The 18,118-nt window shown below is 50.4% G+C and overlaps 1 protein-coding gene across 1 annotated transcript in view; it reads left to right on the forward strand.

Moving 5' to 3' along the window:
- The window catches only part of PDE6A (phosphodiesterase 6A), an 87,643-nt gene extending 70,716 nt beyond the window's left edge, over window positions 1-16,927 (forward strand). The window contains exons 18-22 of the mRNA XM_004696720.2: window positions 10,051-10,114; window positions 10,395-10,469; window positions 12,578-12,661; window positions 16,050-16,197; window positions 16,848-16,927. Coding sequence (XP_004696777.1) covers window positions 10,051-10,114; window positions 10,395-10,469; window positions 12,578-12,661; window positions 16,050-16,197; window positions 16,848-16,927 — 451 coding nt within the window. The remainder of the gene's footprint in view (window positions 1-10,050; window positions 10,115-10,394; window positions 10,470-12,577; window positions 12,662-16,049; window positions 16,198-16,847) is intronic.
- The last annotated feature ends 1,191 nt before the right edge of the window (window positions 16,928-18,118 follow it).

An 18,118-nucleotide genomic window follows, 5' to 3' on the forward strand; every position in this document is an offset into this window, starting at 1 on the left:
CTCACTCACTCACTCACTACTCACTCACTCACTCTCTCACTCTCTCATTCACTCACTCACTCACTGTCTCACTCACTCACTCTTCACTCACTACTCACTCACTCACTCACTCACTCACTCACTCACTCATCTATGCCAGGAAACTTGAAAGGCAAGCTACCTGGCCACTGTAGAGACCCATAACATGGCAAAGAATGGGAATTCCAGAATATTGGAAATCGATGCATTTGAATTGTGGTGCTAGAGAAGAATATTCAAAGTAGCATGGACAGCTAGAAAGACAAACGGATCTCTGTTGGAAGAAGTAAGGCAAGAGTGCTCTTAGAAGCAAGGATGGCAGGACTTCATCTCACATACTTGGCCATATTGTCAGGAGAGCTTAGCCCCGGGAAGGACATCGTGTTTGGTAAAGTGGGGGGCGGAGAAAAAGAGGAAGGCCCTCAGAGAGATGGATTGACACAGGGGCTGCACAAATAGGCTCAGGCTTGGGAACCACTGCAACGATGTCATAGGAATGTGCAGTGTTTCGTTCAGTTGTGCATGAGGTCGCTATAGGTCGGAGCCCACTCAATGGCACACAACAACAACAACAACAAAAACAACAACAACCATGCTTAGATCAGGACTCTCAAAACAAACCCCCAAATTCACTGCCAATGGAGTTGATGGCGACTCATCTCAACCCTCTAGGACAGGGGAGGACGAGCCCTGTGGGTTCCTGACCTCTGTATGGAAATAGACCGTCCCGTCTTTATCCTGCAGAGACTGCTGCTTTCCAACTGCTATCTTGCAGCCCGACTCGTAACTATGTTACCCAGGCTCCTGAGACCAGCACTCTAGCACAAGTGAATGTTGTAACTAGTTCAAGGTTTAACCAAGGCTGTGGCAAAGTGTGATTTGTGAACTTGAGTTGGAATACTTCAATATCTATAAATAAAATCGGCACTATGTGCTGTATAAACATAGCGTACGATACATTTACAGACTTCTACACTTACACACTTTTAATAAGGTCTGTAGCTCTTTTTACTTTTTGTATCTTACACACACGAAGAAGACCGTGTTCATGTTAAAATAGTCGTTAGGCTCTTTAGATTTTTTTTTTAATTTGAAAAGGAGGCAATGATGTTGTTTTAAAAGCTTGACATTTAAAATATGCTGTAAATTAGATCCTTTGCAAATACTTGAGCTTTTGATGAAATGTTTAAGATGCCGGCTCAAAAGGCATGAGCAGGTAAGTGATTTTTAAAGAAGCCTTCAGCAAGTATTCAATGAAAAATGTTTTTTTAAAAATGTTTGAGAGTAGCAATCAGGGTTTTGCAGCGTAAGCGCTATTGACGTTTTGAGCCCTCTCCCCACTGAGGGCCAGTTGCAATCCCTCTCCCAGTCGTGACAACAAAAAATGCCTCCAGTCACCCCTAAAGGGAAAAATACCCTGAGCTGAGAGCCACCAGAGCGACTTCACGCCTGATTAGGTGCAGCACGACTCTGCTCTGGTGCCACACAGCCTGGGCTCAAGCCTTGACTCCCACCCACTGGTGCTGTGGTTTAGGGCAGGTTGCTTTACCTCTGTACCCCAGTTTCCTTGCCTGCCCCATGAGGACCGCCTGCAGTGGCTCGTGTGCTGCTGCGGTCCAAGAAGCTATGCCACTGCTCTTTCAAGTATCCGCAGGACCGCTGTGGGGAAGAGGCTTCAGCAGAGCGCTCTGGCCAAAACGGAACAGGAAGAAAGACCTGATCATCTAATTCCAAACAATAAGATGAGCTAATGAAACTCTACGGACCACAACAGAGCATTATCCGACTCACTTGGGTTAAGGATGTCATGAGGGCAACGAGCCCCTGGGGACATCTCATTTGTGGAGGTCAGTGAGGGTGAAGGGAACCTTTGGTGAGACTTGGGCACAACGGCCTGAGCAATGGACGATTGTGAGGAGGATGCAAAAGTGAGCATCCTGTCATTCAACCTGCATTCATAAGGTTGCCACGAGTTGGAGTCAACCAGGTGGCAATTAGCTACCTCTCTATCTCTGAACTGACCTGCCTAATTCTCGGTTAACTACGTGATGAGCCGTTCTGAAGGCCGCACTGGGCTATGTATAGTGCCGTGCGGTGTTGCCCCTGGCGGTGTTGCCCCTGGCTTCTATTTAGCATTCTATTCTATTCTAATAGAATTCTATTCTAATAGAATTAGAATAGTCTATTCTCCTGTTTTTATGTCTGTGAGCTTCCTCTGGTCTGAGGCCCACCTCTAACCCCTCGGTACAGCCAAAGCCAATCGACAGTCACTAGACTCCGACATCACTGTTTCTTGCTTCTCTTGGACCAAGAGGTTAAAGTAACTCCGGTCTGAGAGAACGACTTGCCATTCCTCAGCAAATCCTTTATGTTTTCCCTTAATTGTACATTTTCCTCCTGACGGTCCAACTGAATCGTGATTTGAAGGGCTTAGAGATTCTCTGAGCCATATTTATTCAATCTGCACGCTGGGCACGTAATTGGAGAAGCTGGAGAAGTTGGCATCAGGACTGGAGTAAGGGTCGTTAACAATCTGTGATGAGCGGATGGCACCACCTTGCTTGGAGGACTTGACGTGGTCGGTGGTAAAGATCAAGACTGCAGTCTTCACAGCATGGCTGGCAACTCACTGAAGAAAACCCACATCCTCACACCGGACAGATAGACAATATCATGACAAAGGAAGACTAGCTTGAAGTCGAGACTTTCATCTTGCTTGGATCCACAACTAATGCTCCCGGAAGCAGCAGTCGAGAGATCAAATGATACCTTGCATTCCGTAAATCTGCTGCCCACGACCTCTTCCGAGTGCTGAAAAACAAGGAGGTCACTTTGAGGATGAAGAGGTGCCTGATCCAAGCCAGGGTGTTTTCAGTTCCCTCATAGATCGTGAAAGTTGAACACGGACGAAGGAAAACCAAGGAAGAATTGTGGCATTTATTTGGCGAGGGTGCTGGTGAAGGCTGTGGAAAGTACTGTGGACTGCCCAAACAACACCCATCTGGGCGTGAAGAGGGAGAGCCAGGACGCTCCTTAGCAGCAAGGATAGCAAGGGTTTGTCTCGTGAACTTTGGACGTGTTATCAGAGAGACCAGTCCCAGAAAAAGGTCATCACGCCTGGTAAAGTCGACGGGCCCTGAAAAGGATGGGCCTTGACAAGAGAGACGAACACAGTGGCTGCAGCCCCGGGCTCACACATCACAGTGGTGAGGATGGCGCGGGCCCGGCGGCTCTGTTCTGTTGTGCCCGGGGTTGCTTTAGGTTGGGACCAACGACAGGGCACCTCACTGCAACTCTGATACCAACCAACCATCAGCGCCCGGGAAGCGGCAGCCAAGAATCGAACGATGCATGACACTGGCAAACCTCACTGAAGTGTTAACAACCAAAAGATGCCACTTTGAGGGCTAAGGTGCGCTGGACCCAAATCGTGTTGTTTCCATCACCGCCACCTGCAGGCCAGAGTCGGGCAACGACTGAGGAAGCCTGCAGAAGAGCGGATCGTGTGAATCGTGGCGTTGTAAAGAGGGCTGAAAGTACCCTGGGCGGCCCGAAGGATAAACTAATACACCGTGAAGGATGGTGAGGCTCTGTCTTACGTTCTTTGGACATGTTATCGGAAGGGAGAAGTCCCTGGGAAAGCCACCGTGCTTGAGGAAGACCCTGAAGGAGATGGCTTGGCACTGTGACGGCAGCGATGGGTTCCAACGGTGACAGCAATGGCGAGGAGGGCGCGGGCCGGCGGTAATTCTCTGTTGGGTATAGGCTCATCCGAGTCGGAGCTTACTGAAGCCGCCTAGCCACAGTGCCTCTGGGGTTGTGCTCACTACCCACAAGTGAGACATAGTTACTGCATTTTTAAATGGTTGAAAAAGAAACCGAATACTGTTTTATGATGTGGAGATGATATGGCATTCAAATTTCATGGTCCATGGTTAAAGCTTTATGCCTTTATGGAGGGCTGCATTAGGACGTTTAGGGTCTGTAGGCACTTTCATCTTCCGGGATCCTTCCTGCAGACACGCATAAAGAATTATATTTTTATGACTGTGTTGGCTGAATTCACTATGCTATACTTTTTTAATTTTCTGAGATAAAAATGTTAAGTGAAGGCAGTTTCCTGGACCTCCACAAACAACGCGGGCCCTGGGTCCCCAGCCTAAGGGGACACAGCCCCCCTTTATGCATCATCTCTGGGGGCTTCCTGCACATCTGCAGAGCTGGCTGGTTGTGACAGAGACCAGGTGGTCCATAAAACTCAAACGATCTACTATTTGGCCCTTTACTGAAACAGACTCCTGAACCCTGTTGTAGTGTTTTACAAATGAGCAGAGTGAGAGCCAGAGAGACAAAGCAACACACATACACACACCACCATCACCACCACCACCAGGGCAGGTGCAACACCATGGAGGTCTGAATGAGTCTCGTGAAAGCACTGGGCTGTGGGATGGCTGGAATGCTTCCAGGGCTCACCAAGGGTCTAGCAGCGGTTCTCAACCTGTGGGTCACGACCACTTTGGGGGTCGAACGACCCTTTCACAGGCATTGCCCGATTCATCACAGTGGCAAAATGACAGTGATGAAGTAGCAACAAAAATAATTTTATGGTGTGGGGGTCATCACCACATGAGGAACTATAAAAGGGTCGCGGCATCAGGAAGGTTGAGAACCACTGCTCTAGAAGCAGTGACCCTGAGCTTCACCGTGGAGCTGAGGAAGAGCTATTTGCCTTGGAGATGAGGCCGCCAAGTCCCACACACCTGGATGCTGAGGAAGGTGAAGACGCTGGGTGCCCTTCACACACCCGTTGTGTGTGATCGTTCCAGTGACTGAGGGTGGACATGGTGTGGAGGAACACAGGCTATTGCTGACGTGCGACTCCTCTTCACCCTTCACGCCAGAACTGCAATTGACCCGACTCCTCTGATGATCTCGGTCCTACACATTCACAAGGCAAAGCTTCAAGGCAGGAAGTCACGTGCCCTCCGCATGGCCAGCAAGGGCTCAGCTCTGACTGATTTAAAAGTCTTGTGTGGAATTTTCTATCGTTCTCCCATTAAGCCCAACCCCTTCCTCTTTTTACTTTCAGAGTATGGGTTTTGTTTTGTTGCTGTGCTTAAGAATATAGAGATTAGCACAGACACTGACTCCACAGTTTCCACGAACACATGCCAGCGGCATGGATTCCATCCCCAAGGTGTGCAGCCATTCCCAGTCTCCTTGCCCAACTTGCACGCCATCCCCCCCACCCCAGTCATACAAAGTCACCGCCCCCCAGGGTCCTATCTAAGATTGCCAGCTGCTGTTGTCAGTTTAGTCCCACATAGAAAATTCTTTAAAAGAGTTCAATGCAAGGAACTCTTCTTTAACTGTTAAGCCGAGCTCTGTATGCCCATTCTAAAGAAAGGTGATCTGACAGCATGTGAAGATTAGAATAAAAAATTAGTACAAGTGAAATTGTACTGAAGAGAATTGTTAAATGGTCGCAGCAGGGCCTCGACAAGAACTTGCCAGAGGATGAGGCTGGATTTGGCAGAGAACATGAATGAAGGCTACTATTGCTGCTCAGATGGATTTTGAATGAAAGCGCAGAATGACAGAAAGATATTGACAATGCAAAGAAAGGCATTGTGGAGCATACCAAACTGTGGATAATATGATGAAGAGTGCGGATTCCAGAACACTGAATTACGTGCATGCTGAACCTGTACATAGACCGAGGCAGTTGTTCAAGCAGAATAAGGGGATACATTAAAGTAGGGGTGTGTCAGGCAGGGTTCTCTAGAGAAACAAAACCAGGACACTTATGATTTTATACATGGATATATACAACATGAGAAATAGTCCACAGAGCCGTACAAATGGCTCAGTTCAACTCACTTCCATGAGGCAGTTAACTTACTGGCAGTTCTTCAACTCACGTGGGCTGCTGGGTGCAAGTCAAGGAAGCAGGCAGCCGTCTTTTGTAGCGTAATACAGGCAGTCTGGCCACAGGCAGCAAACAGCAGGGCAGATCACTAACAGTCAGACAGATGACAGGGTCTGACAGTCCCCAGTTCAAGTAGCATGGTGAAGCGGGTCTTGAAGGAACCTCAAACTATAGCAACACAGTCCACGGGTTGGGTGTCCCATAGGTAGTGTAACTCGCAAGTTGAGGCAGAGAACTAGCTAAGGTAGCCAGCCGCCCACTGGTGCAATTATCAGGAAGCAAGAGACAGAAAAGCGAGGCTCGCTGAGCCATTTATCTCTGCCTTTCAAATAAACTGTAATCGTATTAACCCCACATGTGTTTATTGGCCAGATTGGCACAATAAACCTATGTATCACAATCCACCCCTTGCCAACTTGGCACCTGTACACAATTCTTTAGCCATATATAATTTCCAGACATTAATGAAATCACACTTATACTTAACATCAGACATCTATCATACATATAAATGAAAACACACTGAGTCCAATTGTATCTGATATATCATACATAAACAAAGGAAAGATATTCAATAAGCACATATAAAGAAAATAAACTGACAATCACAATCCTCGCTTTTGCAATTGATCATGTGGTTGTAACTGATAAGTAGAACTACCCTCTTCTACCACCCATTCTGGATTACCTTTGCCTTCAGCAAGCATCTCAGCTGGCTGTGGTTTATTGCCTGGTGGGGTGACCCAGACCTTCATTCCTGAGGGTCTGGGTCATTAGGCGTCCTGTCAGAATTGGGTTGCTGTACCTTACTTTAACCACAGGGCATGGTAGCACTAAGAGGCAGCCTATGGGATCTCCTGGATTCCAGACATATTCTTGTTTGCCTCCATTATGTAGCACCAGTCCAATTTCTCCTTGGTAATCAGGATCAAGCACACCACTCAGGACAGTGACACCCTTCCTGACCTGTTGATCCAAAGGCATGAGAAGCCCATCTAGGTGAGTCAGGAGAAGCCTCCAGTCTAACATCTGACTCTCAGACTTGGAGCTTGCCTGCACTTGACTTGCCAGCTTTCACAGCCAGATGAGCCATTGTCCTGACAACAAATTCACACACACACACACACACACACACGACTGGTTTTGCTTCCCTAGAGAACCCAGCCTGAGACTCTTCTTTGCACCACTTCCATCTCTTGGATCCTCTGTTGTCTTTCCAACTGGGCTTCCTGCTCTCGCTCGTTACCACTACATTAAAGCTACAGTGATTTTGACCGTGCCATCTCTCTGTTTAAATTCTTTTCCCACTGCTCTGAGCATGAAGCACTACCTCCTACACCCCCCCCCACACACACATACTATGCACAGTTGGCCTGGTTGCGCCTGCACAGGTCTTGGACCTTCTGTGACCCTTCCGGAAGGTGCTCACCGAGCCCCTGACCACCGCCCGCACACGGTATGTGCCCGGCTTTCTTCTGTGAGGCCTTCACACTTGTGTGCCTCCACCCCCTTCTTTGCCAGGTAGTGGCTACCCTTCCCAAGACCTCCACTCATGGGGCATGTTCTCAGAGAAGCCCTCCCTGACCCCCGGAGCCAGGGTAGTTTCTCTCATAATATCGTCTCATGGAATAGAACTCCTTTCCTTCAGAGCAGTGATTTGCTTGTACACTTACTTTTATGGATGCGCTAACACTGTGATGCCTACATGTGTCTGTCCACAAGCTCTCGGAGAGCAAGGACCATGTGAATCCAGCTCCTGCACAGCATCTGGCACGTGCGCGTGCACACACACACACACATGCACATACTTGCACACCTGTAATTCTGTATGAGAATGGATCCTGCCATTCACTTCCTGGACTGTGGCATTCCCTGCCCTGTGGCAATTGGGTGTACTTCCCTGTGTACTCTCCTCACTCTACTCTTGCCTCTTCTTCTTGGAGACCTCCTATGCATCCCTCAAGGCCCCGTTGCACTGTCCCCTCTCTGATGCTTCCCATGATAGCTTGTTCCTCTCAACATATATATTGTTTCCACCTTGAATCTTTCCTCTGCCCTCTCATTTAGTGCTGTGCGACGACTTCTTGGCTGGTTGGTTTTTGCTAGGCTCCTTGAATAACTATGTGCTCCCTGAGGACCTCTCTAGATCTCCAGCACCTAGCATGGCACTGGGAGCCATGCACGGAAAGGGAAAGGTACTGACGTGGACCGGCATTTAGACATTAAGGCACAAGGTTTTGAGAGTTTTGTTTTTCTGACACCCAGGGCTCTCCTTTCCCGTACCTTCCCATCCCAGGCATGTCTCTAAAACATCCCGGTGTTTGGTACCAAGGCTGGGCTGGGAGCGAGTCTACCCAGTGTCTAACGGGAGCCAGCCACGCCCGTGGTGCAAACAGTGGGCTCTGGGAAGGAAGGACTCTCATTTGCAGAGTTGAGCATCTATTTACTTAATGCCTCTGGCAGTGAGCTTGAAATATCTATCACACTTCTTCAATGTCTGTAACTCATGGGTCACGTATTTCAAAGTCCTTCTGTCCGACACGGAGGCACCACTGACAGCTTAGTGTCTTAAATGACGTGGTTTTTAAAGGTTGACTTGATTAAAGATTTGACTTCCATAGGCTAACATTTCATGGGTAACTCTTTAGACCACCCAGACAAGCTTCTGTGATGCCAGAAAGAGCGAATCGGGCATCTGCCCAGTTCTTCTAGGCTCACCCCACCTCGGTGGACCCCACCCCCTGCCTCTCCCAGCTCACAGGACTGCAGCAGGGCAAGCCTGGAAGGACAGCGTTCCCTCCCCGCTCCCTTGGGCTCAATCCCACACTGCTGGCAACCCCCTGCCCTGTTGCTGAGCTCAGCCAAGGCCATGCCCGGGCCCTAACCTCAGGACGGTTCCCTGCTTGTTGGAGGCCGTCTCCACTCCCCAGCTTGGAATTTAACACTCAGCCCACCTGGCCCTGCATCCGCGTCCCGTCCCGGGCCTGCCGTTAGGCCCAGTGTCTCTGAAAAGCCTTCTCAAGTTCTACCCATGACCTGCCCCTGTCTCCTCCCTTTCTGTTTAATACGGGTTCCACCTGTGTACTAATTCCTGTCTTATCTTCTTAGCAATGTGACAGCCCTTTAAGAAAGCTCTGATCCTTTCTGCCCTCTCCCACTCCCTTCTGCTAATTCCTGAAACAAGGCCAAGGCCGAACTCCTGCTCCCCCACCCCTTCCATGATTTCTCAATAGCAACGAAGCACCAAAAGGTGGTTCTCATGGGAGAGGGGGCATTTTTTAGCTGTTACAATGTCTGTGTACCTTCAAAAGTGGCCACACAAGGAGACATACAGTACATCCGTGGAAGTAACATTTCAGAGGGAGGGGTTAGGGTGGAAATGCCCTCACCAAAAGACTTCATGGTGGCGGATGCTCGTAAGCAAAGGTTGAGAAACACTGTTCTTCACTAAGAAGGGCCGAGGGGACTCAGATGGTGGGAGGAGACGGAAATGAATTTGGTGTTCCTAAAATGTCTCTACATTTATAAAGTGCCTGGGGCAGAGCTGAAACCCAACATATGGTCATAATACTTGCCAATATTTATTATGCGCATACGATGGGCAGGCGAGATACCAAGATTTTTATACACCCGATCTTGTTTAATGCCCACTCCCAGTCCATGAAGAAAGTGCCCTGTTGCTGTCATTGTTAGATGCCCCCGAGTCAGCCCCTGAGTAATGGCGACGACCCCAGTGCACAAGGGCACAGAGACAACAAAGCCGCCTGTTCCTGTGCCCTCCCCATGATCTTGGGCTGGTTTCTGCAAGAACATCAACCGGATCTCTTCTCCTAGTCTGTCTTAATCTGGAAGCTCATACACCCTGCAAGCCTCCGCAGACAGATAGATGTACACTGGCCAGGAATCAAGCCTTAGCTCTAGTAAGTCAGAAAGCTTAAATCCGGAAGCCACATTTAAACATCTGTGTGGCTTCAAAGTCCAGCTCTGAGGTGGAAGGGGAAAGTGGCTCCTCTCTTCAGCGTGGAAAGAGGTCATTTGCTGGGCAGGGGTGGGGACGCGTTAACTGCTCTGGGCCGATGGAAGATGTCCTCTGCACCCAGGGCCATGATGATGACGGCCTGTGACCTCTCGGCCATCACCAAGCCCTGGGAGGTCCAGAGCAAGGTAAGGACTGGGAGGAGGACCCCAATGCCGATGACATCAGGAAAAGAGGCTTGGGCCGTTTCCGCCCAGACCCAGAGCCCACCTGCCATTCTCCCTCTTCCTCTGCAAAGCCAGGGGGCTCATTTTCGGATCTCACCCATGGTTACATTGACGTGAGAGCTGGGGTGGCCAAGCGAGGGTGGAGTTTCTCTTTTTGCTGGGCTAGCAACCCACCTGGGGTCGGAAGGAGCCCAGCAGGCTGGGGGCTGGGGCTTAGACTGTGTGATTCTGTCGGTTGCAGGTAGCTCTGTTGGTTGCTGCTGAATTCTGGGAGCAAGGTGACTTGGAGCGCACAGTTCTGCAGCAGAACCCCATTGTGAGTACGACAGGGGAGACACACGTGACCCCAGCCTGACACAGAGTGTGACCTGGGCCTGATGGCAAGGCACGACCCCCATTGGAGAGAAGTGTGACTGTACTTACCATAGAGGTGATGCTTCCTGAACGAAGTGGTCCTCAAAATATGGCCTTGGGACCCCCGTGAACCTTATCCCTTGGGAACCTGTTGAGAAATGCAAAATCACAAGCCACCTTGGATCCAGTCATGAGAAAGTCGGGGAGTGGGGTTCCGCCAGGTGTGCTTGAATAAACCTTTCTAATGTTTGAGGACCTGCCCTAACCCATATGCCCCCAGCTCACTCCAAGCGGAGGTGGACCGGGATGATTAAGTGCCATCGAGCAGACCCGGTGACACAGCCCAGCCCTGCCATCCCCATGGCCACTGCTGTGTGTGAGCCCAGTGGCAGCCAGGTGGCCGTCCACCTTGTCAAGGCCCTTCCTGTTTTGGATGCCCCTCGGCTTCACTGAGCAAGGCTCCTTCTCCAGGCTCCGGTCTTTCCCCAGAACACATCCAGACACGTGGGATGAAACTGGCCATTCTTGCTTCTGCGGAGCAGCCTGGCTGTCCTTCAGCGACTAATGCGCTTGCTCTCCTGGCGCTCTGAGTATGTTCAGTGTCGTGGTCAGCATCCCCCCACCCCCAAGGTGATCAGTTCTCCTTGGGTCGTTATTGGCATCTCTCAAGCTGAAAGAGCTGAAGGAGGTCGTCCAAGCCTCCGGCTGAGAGGTTTTGCTCTTGGCGCCATCATGTCTTCGTTTTGCCCTAGCACACGAAGCGGGCAGTAGATCACAGCCAGCCTTTGCCTTCCGGCTGCCCTGGAGCCCCTTCCCCTCCTTGTAAAGCTGCCCCCCCGGCTCCCAGTGAATGTTCACTGGACCGGGCTAGTCAGCCACCTTTCCCAGGTGACAGGTGATGGGGAAGCTGGAGAGGAGAGGCGGGCTGGGAGAGGGGTCAAAGGAAGTGGTGTTGTGGGGACAGCACTGTAAACGTAGGGGCAGGGTCACGTGTCAAAGTGTGCTAAGGGTGCGGGGCAGCCACACAAAGCTATGGTGGGGCTGACGGACACTGGAAGGAGGAGGAGCAGGTCAGTGCCATGACCATGAACAGTAAGTACTTGCTTGACTCCTTGTGTTTCTAAAACTTTAAAAAAATGAAACATAGCCTGAGCCGCACCCACTCAGCAGCCAGATTCAACCATGAGCAGCCGTCTGTTAGTCTTGATTTCGGTGTTCTCCCCGGGCATCTCTGTCCTCCGCTTGACGGGAGCCTTGAAAACAAACCCCGTGAATAGTGTCCCATGAGTGTCCCTTCTCCCCTAACTAATTTAGTGCTTATCTCTACGGGATGGAGTGTAGAACACGCTAGCTCACGCGTGTACAACCACAATCCCACCATCACACTCACAAAATGAATCATAATCATACAAACTATTATCAGCTAATCCCCAATGTCTGTTCACTTCCCCTCATCGAGTAAGAGAAATCCTCGGGCTGGTTCATTCAAATCAGGATCCAGCCCAATCAAGGACCACAAATACATCTGCTGTTGAGTGGCTATGTCCCCCAAAGCAAACCCACTGCTGAGGATTCGGGCTTGTAGCAACTCTGTAGGCAGAATGGAGCTGCCCGCTCGGGTTTCTGAGGCTGTACATCTATCTTTATGGGAGCAGAAAGCCTCATCTGTCTTCCTGGGAAGCAGCTTGTGGGTTTGAACCACCAACCCTGCAGGTAGCAGTCCCATGCCTCCTTGTGCTCCTGAAGTCTCCTCCAACTGGTAACAATTCCATCACCCATGTTTTCTTTGGGGCAGGGGGCTGGGGGGACTCATATGTCACCTAGCTGTGACTGACGTCGACTGCCCACCTGCTGGGCTTGGCTGACTGCCCCCGTGGTGGTAGTCTATGTGTCCTCTGCGTGTGCCCTGCGTGTTCCTCTACCCCCGGAGCTCCTCCAAGCTGCAGCTTTGATGAGGGTGTGGTTGGCTTGCTTTTTTATCAAGAACCTTTCCTAGGAAGATCGGGGCTCTTCCTATGGAATTATGTCAGGAGGTGCCCAGTACGTTTAACCCTTTCTCCCCCACGACAGCCCATGATGGACAGAAACAAGGCTGACGAACTCCCCAAGCTGCAGGTCGGCTTCATTGACTTCGTTTGCACCTTTGTCTACAAGGTAAGTCCTCAGACCTAACAAGGAGTCACTGGTAATCCCAGGATTCCCAAACAGCGTTAGCGGTGATAAGACCTGGCAAGTGAGCAGTCCATGACACTTTTCCAAGCACCTCTCATCCCTGATGGCATTTGAGCCCACGACAGCTCCAGGGGGTCTCGTGTGACTCTATCTCCAGCCCGGATCTTGGAGCTTGGCACAGCCGAATGGCTAAGACAGGCAGAGAGGGAACTTTGCAGACACGTGCCCTCCCAACCTCCCTGGCTGGTGGAAACACCTAAGCCAAAGCAGCTCACTTGTCAGATGATCATAAGGGTTCCTCTTAGAACACTTGTTCAAGGCGAAAGCCCCCTTCTTAAGTCACCCACCGTTTCCAAATCCATCTGTGGCCCCTCCACCCCCCATTTAAAATTCTTATTTTGGCTCTGCTACCCATGAGGACACAGATGTCCGAGATGAGAAATGACTGGGCTAGTGTGACCAGACTCAGCCAGGACAGGACTCCTGAATGCCAGTGTTCTCTGTGCGCGGTGTGGGGAGAGCCCCCCTTCTGCTCAGAAGGAGAAATGGGGATGTTCCAGAGCACCAATGAACGTGCCTCTGTGATTTAATGCTGGCTAACTGGGCAGAGCTGACGGATCTACACCGCCATCAGCAACATTTCTAAGCGACAGAGAGGGCCTGAGCACTTGACACACGTCATCACCACACCCCTGTGAGCTGAGTTACAACTGTCTTGATTTCAAGGCAGAAGCTAAGCCAGCTTGCCCAAACCCAGAGAACTCTGAATGTCCTGGTTCTGGCTGCCAGAAACTAGCAAGTCCCAGATACAGCTGGCCAGACTACGGGCGCCCAGCCCAAGCCTCCAGAACCAGAGGTCAGGCGATGGCAAGCCAGATGCAGGATCCTGAGCCAGGAAGAGCCCGCCGAGCGTGCGCTTGAGAGGGGTTTCAAAAGTTGGAGAAAAAATCTAATGAAGAAGCTTTGAAAGCCCGCTTGTGTGTGTTAGGTAATGACCACTTCGCAAAGGACATCAGAGCTAGGGTGTGACTCAAGTTTCACTCCACACTAATCTTGCCTGATTAACACAGAGAGTTGGCATTTAAACACATAAAACGGAGGACCATTACATCAGGCCACCCAATGGAGGACAAGCACACATACTAGGAATCACGGCCTCACCAAGTTGACACTTCACATTGACCGTCACATGACCCAGTTACATTGACGCGGGCTCACGTGACTTCCTCTGCCTGTGTGGTCTTCATCGCTGCTTTTGTAGTCACTGGTTTTATCAAGATTTCTGATGCTTTAGCGACAATATTGTGGTAGGTAATATTTGAGGACCGGAATCAAGAAGGTTTTGAGAATGAAGTAATCGAATGAAAAGAAGTAAAAAAAAAAAAAAATCCACTTAGTGGCTAAGAATGTGACTAATAACATTGAAATTCGATGTAGAAAGGCTTTGCACAAAATTTTGTTCCCAATAAAATGATTAAAAATAACAACAAATTTATTTATTAGTATTCATATCATCTTAGAAATACAGTGAGTCCTGGGTTATGAACAAGGACTTTTCCTAACTTAGTCTTTAAAAATTTGAAGGTAGGGGAAGGGAGAGTGGAAAAAATGAGGAGCTGATAACAAGGGCTCAAGTGGAAAGCAAAGGTTTTGAGAACGATGAGGGCAACGAATGTACAAATGTGCTTGACACAATGGATGGATGTGTGGATTGTGATGAGTTGTACGAGCCCCCAATAAAATTATTAAAATAAAAAACAAAAAAAAACACACATTTTAATGGAGAACTCAAAAATAGCCTTGGGACTCTCCTAATATTGCCTAACTGGGGGCGGGGAAATTGAAGGTAAATTAGAACAGGCACCAATGGTTCTTACTGATTCTGACTTCAGTGTCAGAAGATGGGGGCTGGTCCAACTGAACTTTTAAAGAGAGGGCAACTGTACACAGTATTGAGGCAGGGCTAACACTGCATCACCCCATTCAAAGATGGCGGTGCCCCACTCAAAGAGGGCGGCAGACCTTACAGCTTTGAAGGGGTGTTTCCCATTCAAAACAAAAACCCTCCCAGCCCTGCCGATCATTCAGTCTCTTCAGGAGTCTCCCACTCCTGCCGGCCTCCCCGTGGCCCTGCGGGCCGCACACTGAGAGGCCTTGACTTAGAAGCTCTCTGGGCTTCGCTCCAGTGACAAATCACCCAGACTGGGACAATCCAGGCCTGCTTCTGTTCACTTCCTCAGTCACGACAGAATGGGTTCAAAACCCTGCATTCAAGAGCCGATAGGAATTGTCTGTAAATCGTCATCCGGGAACTTCCTGTATTATATTTAAGCAATTTAAACCTATAGTTACCACACAGTAGTCCATATCAAAGTGGATAATAAACTTTACGAAGGATTCTGTCAGGACTGGTGCAGGAGGAGGTCCAGGGGGAGGAGGGCTAGAGGTGCCACCGGGAGTTGCTGCCTGGATGTCACCGCCATAGTGTCACCACTGGGGACAGGCCCCAGATGTCCCGTTCTGCCCTCAGGCCAAGTGCCTCCACCGTCTGACTCTGCGTGTGCTCCCCGAGGGGTGCACCGGAGACCGATCTTGCTTTCCCATCTGACAGTTGAGGAGGGTTGAGGGAGAGAAAGGACGTCATCCACTCCCACTTAGATGCTAGGCCGCACTGAGGCTGTCTTCTTGAGTTGGGACTTGTGGCTGGGCCCCCAGGTGAACACCTGTGTAGCTGTATAGTGGAACTGCCCCACCGCATTGCCTTGGCCACCACCTTTGCAGAAGCAGAGCGACAGGCTTTCCCTGCTGGGTGGGTGTGAACCACCAACCCGGAGGTTGACAGCAGAATGCTGAACCACGATGTTCCACCAGAGCCTCTTTGTGTTGGAAGAGCCCCAGACGTTGTGTAGGCCGGGCCACCCTGGTGAGCTGGACTATGTCCGTCCTTGTCCTCCAAACTCCATCTTGGGGGAGACAGGTAGAGGGGTTCATTACCCCAAAAGTGCGACGGGGTTAGGAACTTCTAACCGGGTCAGCAAACACTTTCCTGAAGACATGATGTTTGAGCTGAGGCTTAAAGGGAAAAGAGGGGCGTGAAGGTGTCCCTGCGAGAGGCCCGTCGCAGGAAGGAGTCGGCCTTCAGAGGGACTAGACTGAGGATTTGAAGAGCCAGTGGATACTGGGTTGTGGAGGGCTTGACTTTCATCCGAAGGGCTGAGGGTTTGAAGCAGAAGACCCTACAGCGTCAGCTGGCACAGGGCTGCGGAGGGACACCTGCTGGGCAGCCCCAGCTCTGCTATTGCACCCCTGCTTCAGCACAGCCCCAGGGGCCTGCTGGCCTCTCAGCACACAGACTCCCTCTCTCTTCCAGGAATTCTCCCGTTTCCATGAGGAGATCACCCCCATGCTGGACGGGATCACCAACAACCGCAAAGAGTGGAAGGCCCTTGCTGACGAGTATGATGCCAAGGTGAAGGTGCTGGAGGAGGAGAAGCAGAAACGGCAGGCCGCCAAGCAAGGTTCATGGAAAAGGGGAAGGTGGCGGGCTGGGGACGGGGAGACAGGGTAAGGTGGGGCTAATGCCTGGCCTCAGGGCCTCCCTTACACTCGCAGTCCCATCTTGGCTTTCCAGGGACCTGCTGTCATCCCAGATGAGGGCCCTGAGCTCAGAGCAGAGCAGAGTCATGGCCAAGGGGTTCAGAGCCTGGCTTCCATGACTGGGCTGAGAGAGATTCTCAGACTGCCTCACCAAGAACAGGATAGGCTCCGATTTTAAGAACAGCTGTGCACAAATGTCAGGGGCAAAGGGGGTACACCAGAAGAATTTTTGGTTGCGAGGAGTTTTAGAAGTCCTATCCCAGCCTCCTGTCCATGTTTCAAAACGGAGATCGTAAAAGACCAAGGCTGGGCCTCACTAGTCCCACATGCTGACGGCCCTCTGGATGGGATGGGGGCTGTCTCCATTCATCAGGCTCCAGGCTCCCTAGATGGAGCGAGACAGGAAACAGCCCAAGTGCTGCTGTCACGTTATCAACCCGGCATGCTGGTCATTCCCTTAAAGCAGAGAAACAGTCTCACTTCCCAAAGCCCTCGAGTGTGTACCTTACTGCAAACCGGCTCTGAGAGGAAGCCTCCTCTCTCACCTGTTCTCTTTCCTGTCTGATTGCAGCAGCCACAGGAAGCCAGGCTGGGGGAGGTCCGGGCCCCGCAGGGGACACGCCAGCGTCCAAGTCCTGCTGCATCCAGTAGCCCCCCGGGGGACTCAGCCCGCTGGCAGCCCGGCACCTTCCTGGGGAGAGATTGCCCCAGCCAGCGGAAAACCACACACCTCCTTGAGAAAGTAAAAGAACCCAAGAATTTGAACAGGAGAGAACTGAGCTTTCATTTCATTTAGTGGTTTTCAAACACCCTGTAGTCTTGAGAACTCTTGTTGAGCCGGAACAAGGATTCTTAGACAGCCATTAAACAGTTCATGAATGCTAGACTCACCTACTTGTGTAGAATTGCTTTTGTTCTTATACTTCCATGTAATGGTTTATTATAAAAATTTTCAATTACTCCTCAAAGTAGAGAATTGTATGAGTCCTCTACAAGCCCATCACCCAGATTACAAGGACTACATATGACCTCCTCCCTGGGGGACGGACAACAGAAAAGTGGGTGAAAGGAGACGTCGGACAGGGCAAGATGTGACAAAATAATGATTTATAAATTATCAAGGGTTCATGAGGGAGGGGGAAGCGGGGAGGGAGGGAAAAAATGAGCTGATGCCAGGGGCTTAAGTGGAGAGCAAATGTTTTGGAATGATGAGGTCAATGAATGTACAAATGTGCTTTACACAATTGATGTATGGATTGTGATAAGAGATGTATGAGCCCCTAATAAAATGATTTAAAAAAAACCCCATCACCCAGTTGCAGCAAAGCAACATTTGCTAAAGTTTTTCCTGTTTCTTTCCCCTTTGTTCCCGCCCTTCTACCCCTACCCCCCTACACACACACACACACACACACACACACACTTTAGTTGATATATTTAAAGGAGCCCTGGTGGTGCTGTGAGACACATACTGGGCTACTAACCCCAAGGTCTGTTGTTCAAACCCACCAGCTGCTCCGGCAGAGTTCCAGTCTCAGAAAACCCACAGGGACAGATCTGGCTTGTCCTCTAGGCTCACGACAAGTGTATCTGGTTTAGGGTTCAAGTAGTTAAAAGCCAATTCCAGACATCGTCGTTTTCACCACTCCATCTTCAAGAAAATGAGGGTGTTGTCCCACATAACAGGCACCCTTCTCAAGGCAGCAGGTGAACAGTGGTCCTTTGTTCATGGTGGATGCTGCGAGGAGCTGCCAAATCCCCCCTTCGGTGGAGGACGTGGGGGAGCCATGGCCCGGCAGCCCCTTTATTGCCTCTACCACAAGGAGCTGCTCTGCCCAAGGT

This window comes from Echinops telfairi, unplaced genomic scaffold, assembly GCF_000313985.2.
Source record: "Echinops telfairi isolate 266 unplaced genomic scaffold, ASM31398v2 ScPeMD7_7469;HRSCAF=8507_0, whole genome shotgun sequence".
Classification (NCBI taxonomy): domain Eukaryota; kingdom Metazoa; phylum Chordata; class Mammalia; order Afrosoricida; family Tenrecidae; genus Echinops; species Echinops telfairi.